The sequence below is a fragment of the Hippoglossus stenolepis genome, chromosome 1, assembly GCF_022539355.2.
Source record: "Hippoglossus stenolepis isolate QCI-W04-F060 chromosome 1, HSTE1.2, whole genome shotgun sequence".
Lineage (NCBI taxonomy): Eukaryota > Metazoa > Chordata > Actinopteri > Pleuronectiformes > Pleuronectidae > Hippoglossus > Hippoglossus stenolepis.
Genome location: NC_061483.1, coordinates 678,919 through 701,457, shown reverse-complemented (window position 1 = coordinate 701,457; position 22,539 = coordinate 678,919). Strand labels below are relative to the sequence as shown.

The 22,539-nt window shown below is 44.7% G+C and overlaps 3 protein-coding genes across 7 annotated transcripts in view; all 3 read right to left on the bottom strand.

Moving 5' to 3' along the window:
- Positions 1 to 3,049, bottom strand: part of LOC118111843 (CD82 antigen) — a 16,663-nt gene extending 13,614 nt beyond the window's left edge. The window contains exon 1 of the mRNA XM_035160574.2: positions 2,939 to 3,049. The gene's annotated coding sequence lies outside the window, so the exon portion shown is untranslated. The remainder of the gene's footprint in view (positions 1 to 2,938) is intronic.
- Positions 3,050 to 4,312: 1,263 nt separating this feature from the next.
- ccnb2 (cyclin B2) lies at positions 4,313 to 7,425 on the bottom strand. Its single transcript, XM_035154482.2, has 8 exons — positions 7,264 to 7,425; positions 7,021 to 7,134; positions 6,097 to 6,384; positions 5,870 to 6,028; positions 5,559 to 5,795; positions 5,216 to 5,356; positions 5,022 to 5,132; positions 4,313 to 4,949 (listed from the first exon to the last, which is right to left on the bottom strand). The coding sequence occupies exons 1-8, from the start codon at positions 7,288 to 7,290 to the stop codon at positions 4,842 to 4,844; spliced, it is 1,185 nt and encodes a 394-aa protein (XP_035010373.1). The 5' UTR covers positions 7,291 to 7,425; the 3' UTR covers positions 4,313 to 4,841.
- A 2,447-nt stretch (positions 7,426 to 9,872) lies between these two features.
- kmt5b (lysine methyltransferase 5B) lies at positions 9,873 to 19,014 on the bottom strand. 5 transcript variants are annotated; one of them, XM_035154468.2, is made up of 10 exons: positions 18,994 to 19,014; positions 15,847 to 16,102; positions 15,619 to 15,766; positions 15,305 to 15,470; positions 15,112 to 15,221; positions 14,585 to 14,751; positions 14,450 to 14,469; positions 14,209 to 14,345; positions 13,926 to 14,125; positions 9,873 to 13,652 (listed from the first exon to the last, which is right to left on the bottom strand). In XM_035154468.2, exons 2-10 carry the CDS (start codon positions 16,013 to 16,015, stop codon positions 12,160 to 12,162), a joined length of 2,610 nt encoding a protein of 869 aa, XP_035010359.2. In that variant the 5' UTR covers positions 16,016 to 16,102; positions 18,994 to 19,014; the 3' UTR covers positions 9,873 to 12,159. The 5 variants fall into 5 exon arrangements, with proteins under 5 accessions (XP_035010359.2, XP_035010335.2, XP_035010351.2 ...); XM_035154444.2 differs by lacking the exon at positions 18,994 to 19,014 and adding an exon at positions 18,611 to 18,975; XM_035154460.2 differs by lacking the exon at positions 18,994 to 19,014 and adding an exon at positions 18,450 to 18,593.
- Positions 19,015 to 22,539: the final 3,525 nt, after the last annotated feature.

Sequence of the window (22,539 nt, the reverse complement as noted above, 5' to 3'; positions counted from 1 at the left end):
TTTGTCTTCATCGGAGCATGTGGAAGTGCTTGTGACTTTAAAGCTGCTTTCACACACTGAACTCCACAGTATCTTCTACAGAGGACGTTCATGTGTTAACGCAAATGTCCGAGGTTGAGTTCTTCACCGCTCGCAGGACACCTCAGTCTTTTCGGTTTGGATTTCATCAGGATTCTGTTTATCTGTGAATACGCTGATATTTCCACACACTGGCTCCGCCCCCGGCTCCGCCCCCGGCTCCTCACAGGGTCCCACTCAGAGCCACAACCAAACAAAGGCGGCCTTCACACCCCGTCTTCAACAAAAGATGGAAACTCGACACACAGCGAGCTGCTGCAGCTTCTCACTCCCTCTCACACAAGAAAGCACGACTCTCCGAGTGGGAGACACCGGACGCCTCCGTGTAACACGACGCTTCAGGAGCAGAAACAACAAGTGTGAACACAAACACACTTCACCTGCACAGAATCAACACACACACGACAACAACGCCAAGAGGTATCAACCAATCAGATCAGAGATGAAACTAGTAATGATGTCATCGTCTATTCACCTGACATGGACCCACAGACGACAACAAATCTTTAAAACTATAAGTAACTGGAAAAAGTAATCACATTACATAGACAGAACCATAATACGTTCTTTAAATCATCACGTGAATCCTCTGTGTAATGTTTGAATCCTGTGAGTTACACACAACTGGTTCACTTTGTCCGTTTGTGTATCTCACATCACTAGTGATTCATCAGCCGAGAGGAAAACATCTGTTTCTGTGTCGTTCAAACTTAAAGAAACTTCAGACGCTTTCAGACATGAACTCTGTAAAATGTTGTGTGGACATGTTGTGTAGTTGGTGTTTGTGAAGCAGCAGCAGGTTGTCGGGTCCGACTCGTTCACACCAACAGGAACATGTGGGGAACATTGAGGCGAGGGGCGGAGCCTGTCGAGCAGCAGGAGGCGGGGCATGACGTCTGAAAAGCATCAACTCTGCTTCAGATACGTCAGCGACACTTTCAGGCTTCATCCAAACGAATCCAGTTTCATCAGAAACCTAAAGTGTCCACACTGTGGGTCCGAGTCACTTTCAGTTCCTGTCCATTCTCACACACCTGAAAATGCTCACGTACACTGGGCGTGCACGTGCACACACACACTACAACAGAGATGCTTGTAAACACTGCTGGTCGCTGGTGGGCGGCTGTGGCTGAGGGGTAGAGCGGTCGGCCCCTAACCAGAAGGTCGGACAAGGTACCGAACCCCAAAGTGCTGCCCATAGATGCACTGTATGAATGTGTGTGTGAGTGAGGGAATGACACAACTTAAAGTTCTTTAAGTGTCATCAAGACTAGAAAGGATCTTTAGAAATCCAGAGCAGATAAATCCAGAGCAGATAAATCCAGAGCAGATAATTCCGGCACTGACACTACGTGAGGTGAGAGTCCAGAGAGTCCAGAGAAAACGCACTCAGCCGAACAGTAACACAACTTCAACTGTGACACAACGGAAACTCTCCAGGTTTAGTTCATCCTGTAGATATTGATTTGTTTTTCTGAATGAACAATTAGATGTTTGAGTGACTTGCAGCAAAAGAGCAGAACAGTGAATGTTTACTTTTACAACGGCTCTCGTTCATTTTCTACAACGACGTTTGAGAAAGTCCTGGAACCAGGTCGACGAGACGAGATGAACCGTGACCAGAAAGTGAGTGAAGGAACTACACATCCCAGAAAGCACTGGGAATTATCCTTTCCAACGACTTCCTGCTGCTGCTTGAATCTAAACTTGAAACTCGTCGTCGTCTCTAAAGTAAACGCAGCGTCTTACAAAGAGAAATCCTCTGAATGTATAGAATATATAGAATTTATAGAATTTACAGCTCAGACTCGTGTTTCACTTTGAGTTGGAGTTTTGTCTCAGCTCATGAAGACTTGAGGATTGTGACAGAAACAGTTTGTTGTGCAGCAGAAACACGAGCTGCTCAAACCTTAAACCCATAATTACCTTCAGGGCTTTTCCCCTCAACAGGGTGAACAGGTTCTGGACTCGTGCCTCATCACTGAGACGCTCTGACTAACTTCTACACTCAGACTCTCAGAATGCAGACAAACCGGTCCACGGCGATGAGCCTGACGACCAGCAGCAGCGTCCACCCTGCTCCTGCAGCATGGAAAGGTAATCAGGGTCATGAAGCCGGCGCCTGATTTACGGCCTCACATGTTGAGGAAACCGTGGAAGGACGGCGAGGGGGACGCTGTAACATCGACTGGGCATCAATATCAGCATGAACCAAAAAGAGAGAAAAGCTCTGACCCACATTTCCATCTGTAACACAGAGCTGGAACATGTACGGTGGCTCAGAGAGCTCAGCTCCCTGCAGCTCACAGATCAACACGCAGCAGCAGAACAACAGTTCGATCCTCAGCTGGAGGTTTAGACTTCTAACGTCCTGTGTGGACAGAGAGCAGGAACCTGAGAACCCACAAAACAATACAGGAGTTCGATACCAACGTGTACTAAGTTCTACACGTTGATAAACCATCACCGAGCACTGGTTCTTCTATCTCTCTGAAACCACAACCTTCCCTCAGGCTCTTCAGACTCTACAGAAATAATCATAATGCTGATAGTTATGGATATTGGCTCATGATGGTTTCCAGTGTGATGATGGTTTGGTCGCTCTGTGAACTGATCAGATTCACTTCAACACTTTCATGTGAACTGTATTGATGATGTGAAAAGGCTGAAGCAGCGGGAACTGAACTGATCACCTTCACTTTCTGTTCCCACTCAACTCGCTGTCTGTCAATCAAACACTCACACTCACTCACTCACACACGCACGCGCACACACACACGCACCTCGTGTTCAGGAGTCACGCAGCCCTTGCGGTAAACACGACAGTTTTATACTTTTAACGCAGCGGTTCGTTACTTACGTGTTTTTATGCGCTGAAGTTGCGGTGAAGAGTTGCGGAGCAGCTGCAGCTGAGTGCGTGTCTGTGCGTGTGTGTGAGAGAGAGAGAGAGAGAGGGGGGGGTGGCTCCTCCTCCCGGTCTGACTCCTCCCTCTTCTTCAATCAGATTGGTTTTTTCTTTGTTTTTATTCTGGAATTCAAAGTTTTATTCTTCTGTAGTTTTCATTGAAAGTACAAATAAACCTGTTAGTTGTATTATTATTACTTGTAGTAGTCATAGTAGTGGAAGTATAAACATTAGTCACATCCTTCAAATGTTAGAGATAAATAAATAAGAAATTTAAAAATAATAATTCTGATATTAAATGTTTTCTGAATTTGAGATTTTCTCTGTTGGAGGATGGATGAGCTCAGAGGAACGTTCCAGTTCAAACTACTCCATGTTGTTACTATTGTGTTTAATAACCAGGGTTCTTCATGTGAAAGGGTGAAAATAGTAATCAGGACATCTGAGGTTCAGATGTAACAGTTCTGTTGTGTCAGTGAGCTGTGTGTGTGTGTGTGTGGGGGCAGTGAGCTGTGTGTGGGGGCAGTGAGGTCAGTCTGAGGACAATACTCCTCCACACACACTCTGCAGCCTCGAGTGTCATGAACGTGTTGAACGCAGACGCGTCGTCTCTGCTAAATGTCTGATTGTCTCAGTGATGATGCAAAGGTCAGAGGTCAAACAGAGCGAGAGGCCGAAGAGTCTCAGATCCCAGGATTATGGACACACTGTGTGTGTGTGTGTGTGTGTGTGTGTGTGACCTCACAGGTTTACATCACTGTGGCCTGATTCATTTTTCTACAAACAGCATCACTTACAAGTACATTTACTCAAGTACTGTGAGTACTGAGAGTTTTCAGGTACTCAAGTTTGAGTATTTACATCTTATGCTCATTTCTCATTTAGTACATTTTGGTGGGAAATAACTTACTTTCCTACATTTGTTCGGTGGAATTACTTCGTAGATAGAAAATAATACAATCTGATGAACTGTTAGATCAATTAATGCAGCTATATTATAAAGTTATTAAAATCACCTCAATGACCAACTTACATTAAACTGATTCACACGTCAATCAAATAAAGTCCTTCATTTATACATTGATGCCAAAACACTTGAGATACATTTTTCACATTACTGTATTTTAGTGTGAAGATGTCATTTTATTGCTTGAAATGTAATATATTCAACATCTGTAATACTGTTTAATATTAAATCCTTAAATAGGAAATTCAGCAAATAGTTAAAAAGGTCTGACTGCACTTAACTCCCAAGCTAAACCAGGTTAAAAAAAACAAAACATAAAGTTCTTTACTTTTCAGGGTTCACCACAAAAACAAAACTCATTATTCAATTAATTAAATTAAGATTTATTCCAACAAGAGAACAATATTGCACAAATTGAAAAAGACACATCTTCTGGTTTTTGGCCAGATCAGGGTCCCGGTCAGAAAAGGTCTTTTCTTGACTCGCTGAGGTAGAAACATGAACAGTGGGTACAAAGCTCCAGATCTCGGCTCAGTCCAAAGTCATCCTGGATCAATAAAGACAGTCGGCCTGTTGAGTGAAGAACGAGTCAGGCCACCAAACATCCGGTGGAGAAAAACCGTACCAAGCAAATGTTTCAGGGGAAATGCGTCACCAGGAAAGAGCCTCCAGATCGTTAGTGTCAGTTTCCTGAAGTCAGGTTTTATCTCAGAACCTCAAAAGACTTCACACATTGAACAAAAAAAAACAAATTCTGCAACAAAACCAACCGTCGCAGAAGCTTCGCAGCAAAAACTCTGAACAAACGATGCTGTTAAAAAAAAAAAAAAAAGATAAAAACATTTTATTAAAATCTATAACAATCAAACTAAAATAAAGTGCACGCTGTCCTCAGGGGTCGAGCAGAGAAGCCGCCATGTTCTTGATGGTCGATGACTTGAGCTGAGGAATGAGGCTGATCTTCATCAGTTTGCTGCTGGAGAACTTGGTCTTCACGGCCTGCAGAGAAACAATGTTCATGTCAGACATCGTCTTTTACACAGAATCCAAACCGTTGCTCAGCCGACTCACCTGGAACTTAGTTTTTCCTTCGTTTACGGTCACTACATTTTTGGCGATGTGCTGCATGACGGGCTTCAGGTGGGCCTCGTCGTAAGTGGAGTAGTGCTGCTGGGCAGGAGACTGACGTGAAGAGAGAAGAAGGTTACACCGTTTGGATTCAACGGCAAAGAGACAAATGGTGAATCAGCCGGTGGAAGACTCACCCACGTCAGCCCCTCGAGCAGCAGCTGAGAGAGACACAGGGCGGCAGCAGCCACCTCAGAGGGACGGTAGTGCACCATGTCGTAGTCGAGGAGGGTCAGCTCCATCAGATACTTGGCCAGAGTGTGTCCCTCCACGTCCGACTGAGACAAACACCAAGAACAACAACGTCTCGACCTGTCGCCATGCTTCTACACTCAGTTCAAACTCTCCATGTAGAAACAGATCAGTTATTAACTGAGCAGCAGAACATTCAATCATTCGTGAGCATATCTTTTCACATGGTTCTGTAAATACAATCTCAAAGAGACTTTATGTCGAACCCTTCTGTGTGACGTTACTCACCTGCGCCACCTTCGAAGCCCGTCTGAGGAAGTGCAGAGGAAGAGGACGTCCCAGCTGGAAGTTGAGGCGCCTCAGAACCAGCTGCTCCATCTCCAGAATCTGAGCCTTGGTAAAAGCGTTGTCTGTGATGTAGGCAAAGTCTCCGACCTCAGGAGCGAACATCTCCTCATATTTACAGGCCACCAGCATGGAGGTCACGCCAACAAGCTGCAGCTTCCTGCGAGAGACGGGCTGGACCTGCAGCACAGCAAGAAAACGTTCAATCCTCGGATCAGAAAACTCAGGAGGAAGCAGATCTCCACGGGTCGTACCTGCAGGAAACGATCCAGGACGGCGACAGTGAGATACAGAGTCTCCTGCAGCAGCTGGAACCTGGAGTGAACCTGGACCAGCCAGTCGATGAGAAGAGCGCGCATGCGTTCCGTGATCTCATAGCCCTGCATGTAGTTAGCGTGAACAGCCTGCTCCACCTGTGGAGACAAGTGTTAATGCACAACACAGAAAGACGAAGCAGCGAGCGGGGCCGAGCAGAACTCACCTCCAGGACGTGCAGATATGTGTAGATATCTTTGACGTATTGTGAGCAGAGCTGCGGCTGATCGGCGTCCTGCTCGTCCACGTCCTGCACAGAGAGCAGCTGCTCGGAGAAGGCTCGGCACAGCTCCTGCTCCTCCTTCATGGACACGTCAGCCGGCTCCTCTGGGACCGAGGGGACCGGATGTGCAGGCGCTTGGACCTGAACCACCGGAGGAACCGGCCGGACCACGGCAGGTCTGGCCTTTACGGCACAAGAGGGTTTGGCCGATGCTTTGGCTGCTCCCATCCTCTGAGGAAACAAGGAACACGTCACTTATGCAAATAAACAAGTTTAAACTTTTGTGTGACGCTTGTTTCTGACACGTTTGTTCTGTGCACGTCCTCTGCTCAGCAGCTGCACGTTTCAGGAGTCGGAGCCACACAAGCTGGTCACTTCACAGCGTTACAATAACGATGCGTTTGTATGATCACATTTGTTACGTTAAAAAAAGTCAAGTTGGATTTCCTTACTCTGGGGGGCCCCCTAGTGGCCACAGGGCCGTGTGCAGGACGGTTAGCTCCTGTTAGCAAACATTTGCAGAGAAGCTAACGTTGAGTGAGTTCACTGACGAACACGTGTGTAGATCACATGTTTAATGTCTGAACTCAGCACGTGGTGGTTTCATGTTCTGCGTGTTGGGAGTTTCCCACTGAAACCAGCAGGGTGTCGGTGTTACAGGGGCAGCCTCAGGGAGCTAGCTGCTTGTGGCTAGCAGGGCTATGCTAGCAGGCTTCTCGTGTTAGCCCAGCTAGCATTAGCCTGTGAGCTTCACAGTCTGACTGTTTATAAACAGATAAATGTCCGGAGTGTCTCAGGGACACTGTCCGGAGTGTCTCAGGGACAGTGTCTCAGGGACACTGTCCGGCTCTCCCTCCGTCTCCTCACCTTCGTGGTGACGTTGTCTCCGGGGAAGTTGGTGATCTCTCCGAGGGCCCCTCTCCTCCGGGGCCCCGCGGCGGCGGGTTTACCCATCTTCAGCGGGTTGTCCGCGGCGGGCAGCTGCTCAGAGGCAGCGGCAGCAGAACCGGGAGGAAACACAAACGGGAGAATCGTTACAACCGGTGGAAACAGACGAGTCGGTTCTACCGGGGAACTTCCGGTGCAGAGCCGAACCGGAGAAACACTCACCGCAGCTCGGAGCTCCACTGACGACATGCTACTGACGAGAGGACCGACACAAGGGGATTGGCTCAGATTCAACGACAACAACCGACCAGATTCACCGACACGAGACACCGTGCAGGTAAACAACCGGGCTGCTTTCAAATAGCGCCCCGTCGAAGCTGATTGGACGAGGCTCTCGGTCGCTCGCTGCTGATTGGACGACAGTGTCAGGTGACAGTTAGGTTTATTTTGAATTATTTATTAATGTGAGGAACATATTCAAGCAAAAGTTTATTATTTTTTAATATTTTCATTTTTATTCCAAAACGTTTTTCCTTGATTGAAATGAACCTAATTATTCTTCAGAATCAATTCATTCATGTACTTCTTCAAAACTTGTATTTGTCTTTCGTTATATTCATTTCTATTCATGCTTTTTTATTTTATTTTATTTATTTCCATCATCAATTAATCAAATGATTGTTTTCCTGATTCTAATATAAAATATCTCCAGTTTCCGACTCTACTGAAAACTTGTTCCATCCAACCAAAACTGTAAAACGGAACTATTTTGAGTTTACAAAGATTTATGTCACAAAGAGAAATATTAAATCCACGTCTTTCAGAATCTGAACCCATTTCAAACAACTGAAATGATCAGACAATCCAAATCAAACTTATTTTATCATCTATTGTTTGTGTCCACCTGATTAAATATAAGATCAGCTCCGGTTTGAGAAGATTATTGTTCTCTGGTAAATGTCGTCTATGGCCGGTTCATCAAGAAGCTTTCAGTTAAACACAAACAGGTTCTCTGGATCTGCTGGTAGGGTTGGTATCAATAGATCCTACAACCTGCAGAAGAACCGGCCCTAAGCACCAGACCCACAGAGGTCCGGCTCGACCACAGCAGACCCAGATGCTGCTGAGAGACCAAGTGGCTGGGACAGCGTTCACTGAGAGACAGGACCAAGTGGCTGGGACAGCGTTTACTGAGAGACAGGACCAAGTGGCTGGGACAGCGTTCCTGAGAGACAGGACCAAGTGCTGGGACAGCGTTTACTGAGAGACAGGACCAAGTGGCTGGGACAGCGTTTACTGAGAGACAGGACCAAGTGGCTGGGACAGCGTTCACTGAGAGACAGGACCAAGTGGCTGGGACAGCGTTCGCTGAGAGACAGGACCAAGTGGCTGGACCAGACAGGACCAAGTGACTGGGACAGCGTTCACTGAGAGACAGGACCAAGTGGCTGGGACAGCGTTCACTGAGAGACAGGACCAAGTGGCTGGGACAGCGTTCACTGAGAGACAGGACCAAGTGGCTGGGACAGCGTTCACTGAGAGACAGGACCAAGTGGCTGGGACAGCGCGCGAGGACAGGACCATGGCTGGACAGCTTCTGAGAGACAGGACCAAGTGACTGGGACAGCTCTGAGCAGGACCAGGTGGGTGACAGCCCTGAGGACAGGACCAAGTGGCTGGGACAGCGTTCACTGAGAGACAGGACCAAGTGGCTGGGACAGCGTTCACTGAGAGACAGGACCAAGTGGCTGGGACAGCGTTCACTGAGAGACAGGACCAAGTGGCTGGGACAGCGTTCACTGAGAGACAGGACCAAGTGGCTGGGACAGCGTTCACTGAGAGACAGGACCAAGTGGCTGGGACAGCGTTCACTGAGAGACAGGACCAAGTGACTGGGACAGCGTTCACTGAGAGACAGGACCAAGTGGCTGGGACAGCGTTCACTGAGAGACAGGACCAAGTGGCTGGGACAGCGTTCACTGAGAGACAGGACCAAGTGGCTGGGACAGTGAACGGGAACATCAGGACAAACAGCTGCTAGCCAACACAGGTGCTGGACAAAGAACAGAAGATGGCAGCAGTGACAGATGTGTAAATCCCAGCGGACGCTAACATCAGGGAAAAGGAGCATGAGAAGATGGAGAAGTACCAAGAAGTGAAAGAACAGATGTGGAAGGTGAACTACAATGTGATCCCTAGTAAGAGCATTAGAGGCTGACACAGAAGCTCCAGCAGATCAGGTACAACATCTGGAGCCTGTGTCCAGAAGAGCTCAGTCCTAGAAACAGATAAGATACTGAACCCTCAAACTCCCAGAGGCAGACGCGCCCCCCCAGCCAGAGAACATGAACCACGGAACTGTCTGACAGAACTAGGAGACAAATAGTCAGATATATTTTAGTATAGAAATAGCATAGCTGGTTTTAAGAATGACTGAAGAATAGAAAGATATAAATCCAGACTACTCACTGGTTCTAAGCAGGAAGAAAAGACCAAATGAATCGTACTTCATTTGGACGCCTCAAATAATGAATACATTCAACTTTCTGAGAGAAACTAGTTAGAGCTGAGAAGAATCTGAGACGTTGAGAAAAAAGAATCATAAATCCCAGAAAATAACATTTTAATTCTATTTTTGAAGTTTAGTCTCAAGTAAAATGTAAAAATTGTACATTTCCCTTCCTGTGTGCATAAATGTAGGTTTTGTTTCGTTGCTCAATTAACTCTAATTATTATGTTTATATAAATATGGTAAATTCTCATTATGTATGGATTTGGACAGTTTTCAGACAACATCCAGCAAATGTCGAAACAGGCTCAGAACACAAGAGTCACAAAGAAACTTTATATAGTTTTCAAGTATTCAAAACTGTTAAATAAGTACAAGATGTGTTCACATGATTTACATATTGGACAATATATGCACTGCCCACTTTAATTCTTTTTACACGTTTCCCACTACCCACGCAACACGCTAAAATGTCCGCAAACTATTCACATTTGTTTTGCCTTTTCTTTTTTTTTCTTTTTTTGCCTTTTTTTAATCAATTTGAAATCTCGACAGCTGTCTATTGGACAAAGACCACACAGACGTTATACCTGGAACAGTTTACAGTGTAGGATGGAGACGTCCGACGAAGGGGGGGGGCAGACTGAGCCAGGGTCAGAACTGTGATTAGCTGCTGGTGATATGAACAGTACGTGTTAACACAAGAAAAGTGGGTTAACATTCAAAACCACTGTTGATCCCTTGATGTGTCGACTTCCACACAACAAACACAAAATAATATACAGAAGGACTGAAGCTGCTGAGTCGTGTCAGTATTTCAGGGAGAGCAGATGGCTTCAACATTTTCATTCCTCATTGATTGGTTGTGTCACAAATTTGGTCTAAATGTGTCAAAAAGATCTTTAAGGCACCGAATGCTGTTGGATACAGTTATTCTGACATTTTGGAAACTGAAAATATACGTGCTCCTGTGACAAAAACAACAGAGATCAGATAAAAGTGATAAGACTGATGTTTTTCTACTCTGGCCTTTTAAAGTTAATGCTGCCTCGTCCTACCAACAGGTAAACAGGAGAGAAACTCAAACATTGCATGGAAATAAAAAAGTAGCACCACAGAGAAAAGAAGAAAATATGACTCTATTCCTAAAAGAAACATTTTCAGACAACATGACTTTCCTCCTCAAAACTCGGATGTACATGGACGCCTGTTAACGTCAGAGCTGCAACTACAAATCAGTTTGGATTATTGATTCATTAATGTGTGATGGCGTCGTCAAATGTTTCCATTTGACCGATAAACAAAATCATTTATGACCACGGAAGATTTAAATCAAACAGAAAACAAAAACAAATTCACATTTGAGAAACTGAAACCAGAGAATTTTACATATTTCCTTGAAATAAAAAAGACAATTAACAAGTTGCAGCTCTGGATAACATCTAGATTTAGGTAAAAAATAGTAAGACGTGACTTGAGAGGAACTGTCATGGTTTAGCTGAGGGACATGAGCCAGTCTTTCTGTACATTACTTGTAGAGACTTTTTAGAAAAGCATATAGGTAGCCTTACATGTGGATAACCATGTTCTCACTTGTACAAAGGTGTTGAACTACCATGTGTGCCATGTTACCATTATACCGCAAAAACTCAGGTCCATTTCATTTCCCTACATCTGTGATTATAAACCTCGTGTGCTTCGTTTTATTTGAATTCTGCAGCGTAGCAGATTTATTAGCAGCCTCTGGATGAGCTGCTGGGTGTCGATAGAGGAAAATAATTGTGCAACACCATCAATTCTTTCATCTGATGAATGACACACAAACACACACTGTCGATACATGCAGATTCCCTCTGCTCACGGTTCACTGTGAAGATGCTTGTTTTCCTGGTGAATCAATATCAAACCTATCAAAATAAAAACTTTTACTGTGACGTTTATATGAATAATGTTTTAGATGATTGACTTCTACACATGATTAACTTAAACAATAAATAATGCTGATTATTAATGATTCACTGACACTCAAGTGGTTCTTTAAGGATAATGGAAACATGGCACCCGGACACAAGTGAACAGCCGGATCTTTTAATGCCTCTGGACCGAGCGCACCACACCGCACGTTCAGCGTGGTTCGCCACACAAGTTACAAACTATGAGACAAAAATCTAAACTTCAATAAAAACCTGCCTATGAGACAGAGGGGATAGTCACCATACTGTACATTTTATACAATATCCATGTCCATTATGAATATAACAAGTGCATTCACTTGAAGGAAAAGTTCTACTTAAAACAAATCCTTGTTTTTCACTTTTCAAACAGGCCGAATTGTTCAGAAACAACAAAGATAAATTTTTGCACTTCAGCTTGATCGATTTAATTTGTCTTGATCAGAGCTAAAATTACACGAACTGATGAAAACAAGTTAAGTGAAGAACAGAGATTTGCTTTAGGTTAACAACGCCCTCCAGTAACGTTCATTCAGATTCTCAATTTTTCAGCAATTTTAGTTTTTAAATTACTGTACTTCTTTTACATCAACACAACAGTTGATTAGCGAGTTGTCTTTATTTACAGGGAAAGGTGGAAGCGATGAACTCCACAGCTTATGCATTGAGCCTCAGAGACTGATCCTCTCTCCTCCTGGAGGAGATATCGATGTCTATGGAGTCTTTACCCACAATGAGTCGCAGCCGCTTCGCTGGAGGAAGTGGAATGAAATCGTCGTCGAACTCATTGTCAAAGTAGTCGTCGTCGTCGTCATCCTCCCCTTCCTCATCGTCGTCGTCGTCGTCCTCTTCAGATGAAGGTTCGGCCAGAACGTTTTGGGTCCGATGTCCGCCATTCCTGGCCTCCAGACTCTGACCCATGTCCCCGTTATAGGACATCTGCTCAGCCCGTGACTGGGATATCCTCCGTGCATCGTCCTCTCTCTTCAGCTGGATCTTCAGCTTGGTGGAGTTACTGTGCACCACAGGGGCAAAGCCGTTATTCAGTTTGGCGATGTACGAGTTGCCTTTGTCCTTATCGTGCTCTTTGCTGAACTTAATGCTGATTTTGCTGGAAGAGGCGGAGTTGACCGTAGAGGCTGAAAGGTTGGAGGAGCCGATGGAATCGTTGGGATCATTGGTTTTGCTACTGCTGCTGTCCCTCCGCCGGCGGAGTGTCAGTTTGGGGATGCCTGTGTTGTTCTCCAGGATCAGCTGTGCATCGTAACGCGTGATCTGACGTTTCTTCTTCCCCTTGTCCTGTGACCGACAGCCACTCTTACTCTTTTCCCTGCGGAGGGATTTGCTGCCATTGGCCACCCCGTTGTAGTCCCTGTGTCGCTCTGCGATGCTCAGCAGCACGTTGCCACAGTCTGAGTAATTAGCGGTGTGGCCAGCAGCCACCGGCATGAAGGGCTCACCGTACGGGTTCTCGCATTTAATCGTCCGCTCGGTCCTGACCCGTGACACTCGTTTCCGCCTGCTGCAGGAGCCTCTTCTGGAGTAGCCAGGATCTAATGCCGGCTGCTCCAGTCCCACTCCATGGTGGAGATACTCCTCCATGTCAGCTGGCTCTGTTTTAATGACCACTCCACCAGGGACTGGGCTCAAGCCGTCCATGGCACTGGGCTCCAGCTTAACGCCAGCTGCCGTTTCCTGGGCTTTCACAAGGGTCCTTGTGGACCTGCGAGTCCTGTATGTCGAACACTGGCTGCCCTCGCTGCTTTGCACAACTTGTAGGTTTCCATTTTCCTTGGCAGCATGACGGGTTAGGCAGCCCCGCGGGCCTAGTGTCTGCTGCCCCAGCTCCTGTCCATCCTTCTCCTTTTTGACGGTGACACCTTTACACAGCGACACCTTCGAGTCCCTGAGACCCAGCTGGCAAGTCTCTCCTTTGGCCAACACTTTGGGCTCTGCACCCCTCCGACGACACCGCAACTGGACTTTACCTAGCGAAGGCTTGGATTGGGATTTTAGTCTCTTTGGTACCCTGTTATTGATTACACGACCTTGTTTGGAACATGAGGTAGTTAGGGCTCTGGACAAAGTCTGTCTGGTTTGAGTCCTGTTTTTGTACTTCAGGCCAGATGAGGATGTTCTTTTTCTGGCAGCTGTCGAAAAGAGAAATATGTTGAATATGATGTATTATTAACAATATCTGAAACTTACCTATTCATGTTGGCTGGGTTTGCTGTACAAAAATTCATTTTCTGACAAATTTGCCCAAAATGACTGTAAGAAACTAAGATTATGTCTGTACAGTATTAAATCTATTGTTCAGCTATATTATATGTGAATAAATAACATGGCTGCCTTCACCATTGTGCTCGTTACATAGGTTTCTTCAGAACCCTGAACTACGGCAGCAGCATGACGTGACTTACATTGATGTGTTTTTGGCATTTCCTGAGAATCTCCATCGGTGTGGGAGCCGACAGAGTGACTGTCCGAGCTCCGGTTTCCTTCCCCCAGCTTCTTCAGTCTGTTCAGACGCTTGTCCGTCTCCCGCAGCCCGTACTTGCTGTTGATCACCGGCACTTCCACTGGCAGTCCAGCTTTGGATTTGAAAGCACCGGTACCCCGTCTGCTCAACAACAACATGAAATAAAACTTCATCACAGCTTCAAGAGATTCTACCTTCTACAGTGCATCTGTTGTTACACCTACCGTTCACATGTATAGCATTCACAAAATTCATTGTTTTCCCCAAAAAAACCATCGCCGTAGTAACAAGAGATTTCCTCTCCCGGTTCAATGTCCCTCAAAACCTTCACACAGGCCGTGTCTCGTCCTGTCGATACAAACTAAAGGAACAAGAAATGCATATGGATTTGTTAGTTTCCATGTTCAACAGCAGCTGAGCAGAAGTTTATTAGTTTCTTCAGAGACACTTAAAATAGGAAGCTACCTTGCAGTTTGGTCGACAATCTTCAGGAGAAAAAGGGAGAAAAGACAAATTAGTGCCTCGCTTCTGCTGATTCATCTCAATTTGTAGCTGCGGCACTAACGATGCTCAATCATCAGAGATATCAAAGATGAATACCGTGATTGATGAAGGCAGCTGGGCCCAACCAGAGCTGTGCACAGTTCTTACGGGTTGAATACATGACGCTGAAGTCGTTCTCCCCGTGTCGGAGCAGCATGTTCTCCTCACTCTCCGACAGCTCAGCAATGCATCCCACCAGGTACTCGATCTTATCATTTCTCTTCCTGTAGAGTACAGATTACAGCAGGAGGCTCAATTACTCTTTCACACTTTAAGATCTGTGCAAGATACGGACTGAGTTCATGTCTGTGAAGTTCAAACAATAAGTCACTTTACTGATTTGTCAACAAAAGGAAGATTAATAGACATTCATTGATTAATAGATTGTTTCAGTTATGTTTCAACCAAAATTGAATCCAGGTCCTCCAAGGGGTTGGGGTTGCTGTTTTAATAACTGTTATTCAAAGCTGCTGATTGGACACAGGTAATCTGCTGATGCCCCCATGGGCGATATTTAACGGGCTAATAAATTATGAAAAAGTTGCAGTCATAGATATTTGTGCAACACAGCAGAATGAACTCACCATTCCTTTGTTGCCACAATTTTAGCTCCATTTTGCTCTGATGAATAACGATTACAAGGGAGAATCTCAAAGCCGCTGTCTGTGGCAAACATCCGCAGATACACAAACACCTGTGACAAACACAACATTAGTGATCTGAGTGTTGACTGTGGTGCTGGTAGAAAACAGAGCAGACATACGATAATATGTTTACATGTTGTTTGAAGAGCTTTTCTCCGGCTTTCGTCTTGTGGACAAACAGATTTCGGGACCAGTCCCCCGTTGTCAGAGCTCTGAAAGCCTTCTCCAAGTTGTCATGTTTCTTGAAACGCTCGATGATCTCTTTCAGCTCCTCTTGTCTTCCCTTAATCGGTCGAAATCTGTGGAGACGCAGTAATGTCAAAAACACTAATATGAAATAAAATGCACCTGAATCTAAAGAGAAGACATGTGCATGTTAATGAAAGCGCTTTCATTTGACTGAAGAGACTGCGCCACCATTAATTCCCCTGTGATGAATCTGCTGACCTGGTGCTCATTTTATGAGTCTGAAAGCCCAGATATGGATCCAGGATGAGGCCCGTGGTCATATCATCGTTCTCACACAGCTCCTTGGCAGTCATTCCTGAGGAGGGCACATAGCGCCTCTCTGCCTCCAGACTGGCTGCATTAAACCCTGTGAACAGCAAACACAGGGTTAGGAACACGTAAATGCTAAAGAATCTAGACATTTGTCAACACATTGTCCAAACTCACTGCGGCTACATCTTCGGCTTCTGGGGTGCGTTTTGTTGTGGCGCAGGGATGTCCGCTGTGAGTGCTGAGAGCGAGTCTGGCTCTGGCTCACAGGTTGCTCGCTGGTCAACTTGTTTCCGTGTCGTCTGCCATTCAATACCATGTTCTTGGATTCGCCCAACCACTTCATGCCCGCAAGCCCCCTGGTCCAGTTGCATTTAGTCTCTGAGTTTAAGAAACACTCGAGTGGGGAAGACTGTGGTCTAAAGTTTGAAACCTGGGAGCAAAGCAGAAGCAACAAATGTCACTACATGCACAGTCAAGACATTTTATTATCTCAGACTTAAGATATACAAATCTAAAAGGGATGGAAACAGGCCGGTGGATGTGTTGCCAGCTCAGACTGAGGGAAACAAATATTTACTCCTAACTGAGGATGAGAAAGTAACTTTTCTCACTGAGGTGGGAATTAGCTTGGATGCTGAAATCAGGCACTAGTCCCTTCACGGCTGGACCGAATTACAGCGCAGATTCCGGTGCCTCATTTCAGAGCCTGAGCTCTTTACTGAAATAGTTTCTGTACTTACAGGCGACATAACATCCCTGCTTGTGTCGAGTTAACATTACACTTAACTGTGGTGGTAACACACACTCTACATGGCTCTGGCAGCACGCGACATTAGCCTACATTTAGCTAGTAGCTACTGCAAACTCAAGTCTACATGACAACAAAATGCCTAAAGTGAAATGGTGGGAAGTGTGGCTGTATTTCACACAAGGATTCTGACACCGGGTTGGGGGCAAATGTTTAAACACAGTTCTGTGTGAAGGAACACGACAAACTTAATGAAGCACGTGGCGCCACACGGATACATGTGAGAGCAGAGAGATGTGCGACCCCATGACAAACACATCGGCAGTGTGGGTATCTCTGGGTGGGGGGTGGGACAGTTGATGGTTTGGAGCTGGAGCATGTCACTGTATTAAGCACTGAAACTCTTATTTAGTGATAAATTATTGTAGTGAGTTATTGTGTGAGGTTGTTACGTAAATTGGTTCAAACATTTGCATTATTTGAATTTGTATATACTTTGATCTGTTAACAATTTATATGTTAAAGTTCCCCTTAACATTAAGAAGCTGATCTTAAGGTCGACCGTTGTTCTGTGGAAGTTCTTAGAACCTTTCAGCACCGGAAACTTTTGAAAGTACCGATTTCACACCAGAAAAATCCAAACGATACCAAACAACCTCAACAACTTGCCGTGTTCACACTTTACCTTAAAGTGCATCTGGGGATACAAGTAGTGAGAGATGGTCAGGATTCACTCATTCACAGAAGCAACTGTCTCGGGCTCCTTCACAGCCTCAACAGCACGTGAGCAACACTTCATTCAACTCTGTCCAGCAGGAGAAACCAGCAGCTACACAAAGTGAAACCAGGAACGATCACTCACACACAGTGCATCTCATGGTGCCAGTACCAGCTGATCTACCAGCTGCTGCACAGAAAACCACTTCTCCCAGCGGGGAGGGACAATCCTGCAGCGCCGCTCAGTGGTAACCCCGAGTACTGCACTGGCGGACTGTCAAGTGCAACAGTAACGTCGGTGTTTTCTCCACACACACGAATAAAGTGTCACAGTGTCCATGTCCTAAACTCACACGTCCTTGTGTTCACGTTTCACCTGCAGGACAAACTCCGCACGCTGGACCCGCGGACACACCAGCGACCTGACTCCAAACCGTGCCTGCGTCGCAACAACAACGTTTCATTAGCAATCGATGCATTAAACCTGTGGGTTATTAGCAGGAAGCTAACGTTAGCCTCGACCCCACACACCGGGCCGAGGAGCGGCGGTGGAGACCCGGAGGCCACAGCGCCAGATGAGGCCGAGATGGTCCGAGTTCTCACCGCAGCTCGCATTGTTTGCTAACAACTGCCGTTCCCCCACCCGACCGCTGCGTTAGCACGATGCTAACAGCCAGCGGAGACACCGCGGAGATGCTCGGCCGCGGAGATTCGCTTCCTCCGCCGGTTCCTGATCCACGATGCTTCGCACGAGGAAGTTACAGAAACACCAGGAGCTCACACGTTCACTACAAAGACACGAGATCACAACGATGGAGCCGCTGGTTCACAGCGACACATCTTTACCGTCACAATAATAACACATCAGCTCTACGGCTCACGAGGCTCCGACGCTTTTATTTCTGCGCGTAAACATTCAAATAAAGCAAATACAGATCGTGTTATTGTCCATCATCTGTTCAGGATACAAACCTGGTCTCACACTGCTCCTGGAGCTGGCTTCAAACTTAACTTCCGCAGGTTGCTAGCTTAGCATCAGCTAGCACAGTCTAAAAGCACCATATCAGCCCCTTATACTCCACACAGTTAGCATTGATCACTTTAACGATATAAAGACGAGTGTGGATCAAGTATCCCCAGTGTAACAGCTCGCTGCACGCACGTCCCGCAGAATGATGCTAGCTGCTGCCTCCCTGCAGACCAGCGGAGCCCCGCAGCTAGCAGCGCTAGCTCTGGTTGTGTGATGTGGAAGCTATTCGCTAGCTTAGCAGGCTAACTAAAGGGAATTAAAAGTTGATGTTAGTGTCGGTACCGATGCAGATGGGTTCTAACAGAACAGCAGCTGATGGACCCGGGGAGGTTCTGTTGTTAATCAGGAGAACAGTGGAGGAACCGCACAGCGTTTTCACGCGTTCTTACGTTAAATGTCCCAAATCCACCACAGCGACACAACCGAACACACACGGTACTCACACTGTGGTTCTGTACAACACGACCCACTGCGGCACTTCAGAACCAGTCCTGGTTCCACAGCCTGAACGAAAATATCACAGCAAACACATTATTTAGAAATTAACATTAAAATTCAAGATGGCGGCGCAGCACAGGGGAGAGGGAGAGAAAGGCGCAGCACCGCCATCCTGAAGAAAATAGATCCCACCAACACGCAGCCGCTCTCAGGCGTGTGGACGGAAACACGAGGACAAGAGACAGAACCCACGACCCAGTCCGACACGGAGAACCACAACGGTACAGAACACGTGTTCACACCGCTAGTGACACCATGTCGGAGATCGTTATCGAGTTTGTGGCTGTGACAGTCGGATGTACACAAAAGTAGTTCTGCATAAACAAACCTCTTTACGCTTCCTACGGATCCAGCGGAGGGATACTGATGGTGATTCTGCCTGTGGCCCTGACCCTGTGGAGAACCTCAGTAGAACAAGGTAGAACAAGGTAGAACCTCATTAAACCTCATTAGAACCAGATACAATCTCATTAAACCGCATTAGAACCAGATCGGACCTCATTAAAACAAGGTAGAACCTCATTAAAACAAGGTAGAACCTCATTAGAACCAGATCGGACCTCATTAAAACAAGGTAGAACCTCATTAAAACAAGGTAGAACCTCATTAAAACAAGGTAGAACCTCATTAGAACCAGATCGGACCCCATTTAAACAAGGTAGAACCTCATTAAACCTCATTATAACCAGATCGGGCCTCATTAAAACAAGGTAGAACTTCATTAGGACCAGATACAACCTCATTAAAACAAGGTAAAACCTCGGTAGAACGAGGTAGAACCTCATTACAACAAGATATAACCTCATTACAACAATATACAACCTCAGTAGAACCATAGAAGAACACGATTGAACCTCATTAAAGCAAGATATAACCTCAGTAGAACATAGTAGAACCCTATAACATGATAGAACATAATTAAAACAAGATAGAACCTCATTAAATCAAGCTAGAACATGGTAGAGCCATAGAAGAATATGAACCTCATCAAAACAAGATAGAACCTCCTCAAACCTCATCAGAATAAGACAGAACTAAAATATGCAAAATATATGATATACTGTAGTGTGTATGTAAACGTATGTACATGTATGTGAACGTATGTACATGTATGTAAACGTATGTACATGTATGTGAACGTATGTACATGTATGTAAACGTATGTACATGTATGTAAACGTATGTACATGTATGTGAACGTATGTACATGTATGTAAACGTATGTACATGTATGTACATGCTTGTCTTCTGTCCTAGTTGACGGTGGATCTGTCTGTTTCTGCCTCTGCAGAGACGTTTCGTCCTCTGTGCTACACACACGTGTATTTTTTTATAGTCAAAGTAACCACATGTTAAAAAACAGATGGAAATATGTGTAACAGTCTTTTTTCCTCATAGCAGGTGGTTCTTACTGTGGTCCAGTGGTAACCAGTGGTAACCAGTGGTAACCAGTGGTAACCGGTGGGAACTGAACTTCACCTTGAATCTGCACTAATTCGTCCTTTTTAAAGTTACAATGGAGAAATCGCAGTGTTTCATAGATAAAGTGAATTTGAGCTCCTCTCAGTGTCCAATGAAAACGCTCAGATAAGCTCATCACATGTTCGCTGCAGACAGACTCTATTTACAGATGTTGTTCGTGTGTTGGTATAAAAACAATGTTTTGTCGTCAGTTGTACAAACTGAGTGAACGTTTGTGGGATTTATTGTCATCTGGTGGTGAGGTTGTAGATTTCAACCAGTAAAATCCTCCCCGTCCTCACAGGCGTGGTCAGTGGGCCTCAGAATGTTATCTTTAATGTCTGCTGAGGAATCCTGCACAGGGAACTGAAGACAAGCAACATGGGGGGTTATTATACTTAGACATGTTATAGTTATATATGTTATAGATATGTAATAGCGATATATGTTATAGATAATCCTGCCATGTTTACTACGTTTTAATGTTTTGATTAACACGCACTTTCTCTTTTACACTTTAACTTCCTGTTGCAAATTACGGACCAACTGTACTTTGCACAATCCCTCCCCTGGTGCTTATAGTATTTTTTTTTATATTTCATTTTTGTTTCCTATTTTTATATTTTTTATATTTATACTTGCACAAATACACTATATAAAATTCCTTGTATGTGTAATCCTGTTTGGAAATAAGACCCGATTCTGATTCTGACATCAACAAATAAAGACAAGAAATAATGAATCTGCGTTTTTTGATCTATTTGTTTAAAAAAATGTTTTATTCAGTTACCAGTGTTTTGATCAATTAAAAGGTCAATGTAATGGTGCTCACTTTTTAACAACAGACCTATTATTGATACCACTGAGTGAAGTATGTACTTTAGTGGATTAAATCATTACACTAATTGTTTATTTTTTAAGTTCTTAATTTCATCCCTTGATCTTCGGTGTCACCTGACATATCAACACATTTCCATAAGCTCTTGTGTCGAGAGCAATACTATGTATTTACTACTTTTTACATTATTTATTTACTACTTTTTGGGTATGGCCTCCAAGAAAAGACTCGAGCTGCGGAGACAAGAAGCCACATAATGGAATGTGAGACCATGTGAAGCCAGCGGCAGGGAGGCGTCCTGACTCCTGCCCCAGCATCCGGAGAGGCTCTGGGCTCCCAGCTGAAGACTGCAGCTCGTACCCTGGCACCGCATGAGGAATAACACCAGCCTGTTTCTAAACTAACTACATGTGTGAATTGATTTAACAAAATGCTAACTCCTCCTCAGCTCCTGATAACCAACAACAACCAAACACTCAGGATGTAAACACTGTTTCATATTGATCTGCTCTGACATTCGGGAATTCGTTTTTCCATCTGCAGCAGCCGACCGACATGTTAATGAACACAGACAGAAAGAGTGTAGTGTCAGTGACGGTTGTATCTGAGGAGGGAACTTTGTTGTTCTGGAGTGATGCCCAGAAACGGCTCCAAGAAACTTAAACTCAGTGGGCGTAGACATTCGTCTTCACTGCGTCGCCTCCTTCACAGAGTGGTTTACTTTGTGTGTGCTGCATCGCCCGGCTGCATGTGAAGGCCGCTGCCATGGAAACCACCTAAATACCTTTTCTCCGACAAACCCTGACCTTCTCTGTTTGGGATGAAGGTGTAAAATGAACTGCAGGTCTGACCGCTCAGGGTATTTCATTTTCATCCATACACTGATCGAAGTGAACGGAGTGTTTCCCAGTTTGTCGGTACATTGGGCAGATATTTGATCTCTGCCCAAAATAAAAACACTGAGGTGCAACTGTAATGCCATTGTCAGTAATAACTTAATATCTCTGAATGTATAAAATAGTTCTTCACAATATAAATGTGCATAATATTATCAAATCATGTGAAAAGACCAGAACCAACAATGAGTCAGTAAAAATATAGATAATGGATTTCTTCTCATTATGTTTTACTTGATTTGCAGTTGGATGTATTTTTGTTTAATCATATTTTGTATTATTCTAAAACTCAGTTCGCCTATAATAATGCTTTATTCATTTTTGTTCAAAGAATGTACAATGACCCCAGTGAAATGTTTAGAAATATTAAAAGACTGTGCATGTAAAATTATGTCACTTATAAGCACCATAAATGAGATCAATATATTTATGTTCATTTATTTGCACATGTATTTATTTTAAAAACTTGATCTAAAACATTGTCAGAATGAGGTGACATCACAGCTAAAAGTTGAAGAGATAGTTTCTCTTTTTTAAGGTGTAAATACTTAGAAAAGTGAGATAAACAAAGTCAATATATTAAAAATGATTCTCATGTACATATGTATACACACACACATATATATATATATATTTATATAGGGGAAGCAGACTGATTGTGTGGACACATTTCTTTTAA

Bases quoted from the DNA above. Each gene is read 5' to 3' on its own strand.
- kmt5b (XM_035154434.2), bottom strand. The intron at 14,470-14,584 runs GTATTCATCTTT...TTTCTCCTGAAG, and splicing joins AGCTGCCTTCATCAATCACG to ATTGTCGACCAAACTGCAAG. The intron at 14,126-14,208 runs GTAGGTGTAACA...GTTGTTGAGCAG, and splicing joins GAATGCTATACATGTGAACG to ACGGGGTACCGGTGCTTTCA.
- ccnb2 (XM_035154482.2), bottom strand. From the start codon at position 7,290: ATGTCGTCAGTGGAGCTCCGAGCTGCG. The intron at 7,135-7,263 runs GTGAGTGTTTCT...GCCTCTGAGCAG, and splicing joins CAGTGGAGCTCCGAGCTGCG to CTGCCCGCCGCGGACAACCC. The intron at 5,357-5,558 runs GTGAGTAACGTC...TGTTTGTCTCAG, and splicing joins GGGCTTCGAAGGTGGCGCAG to TCGGACGTGGAGGGACACAC.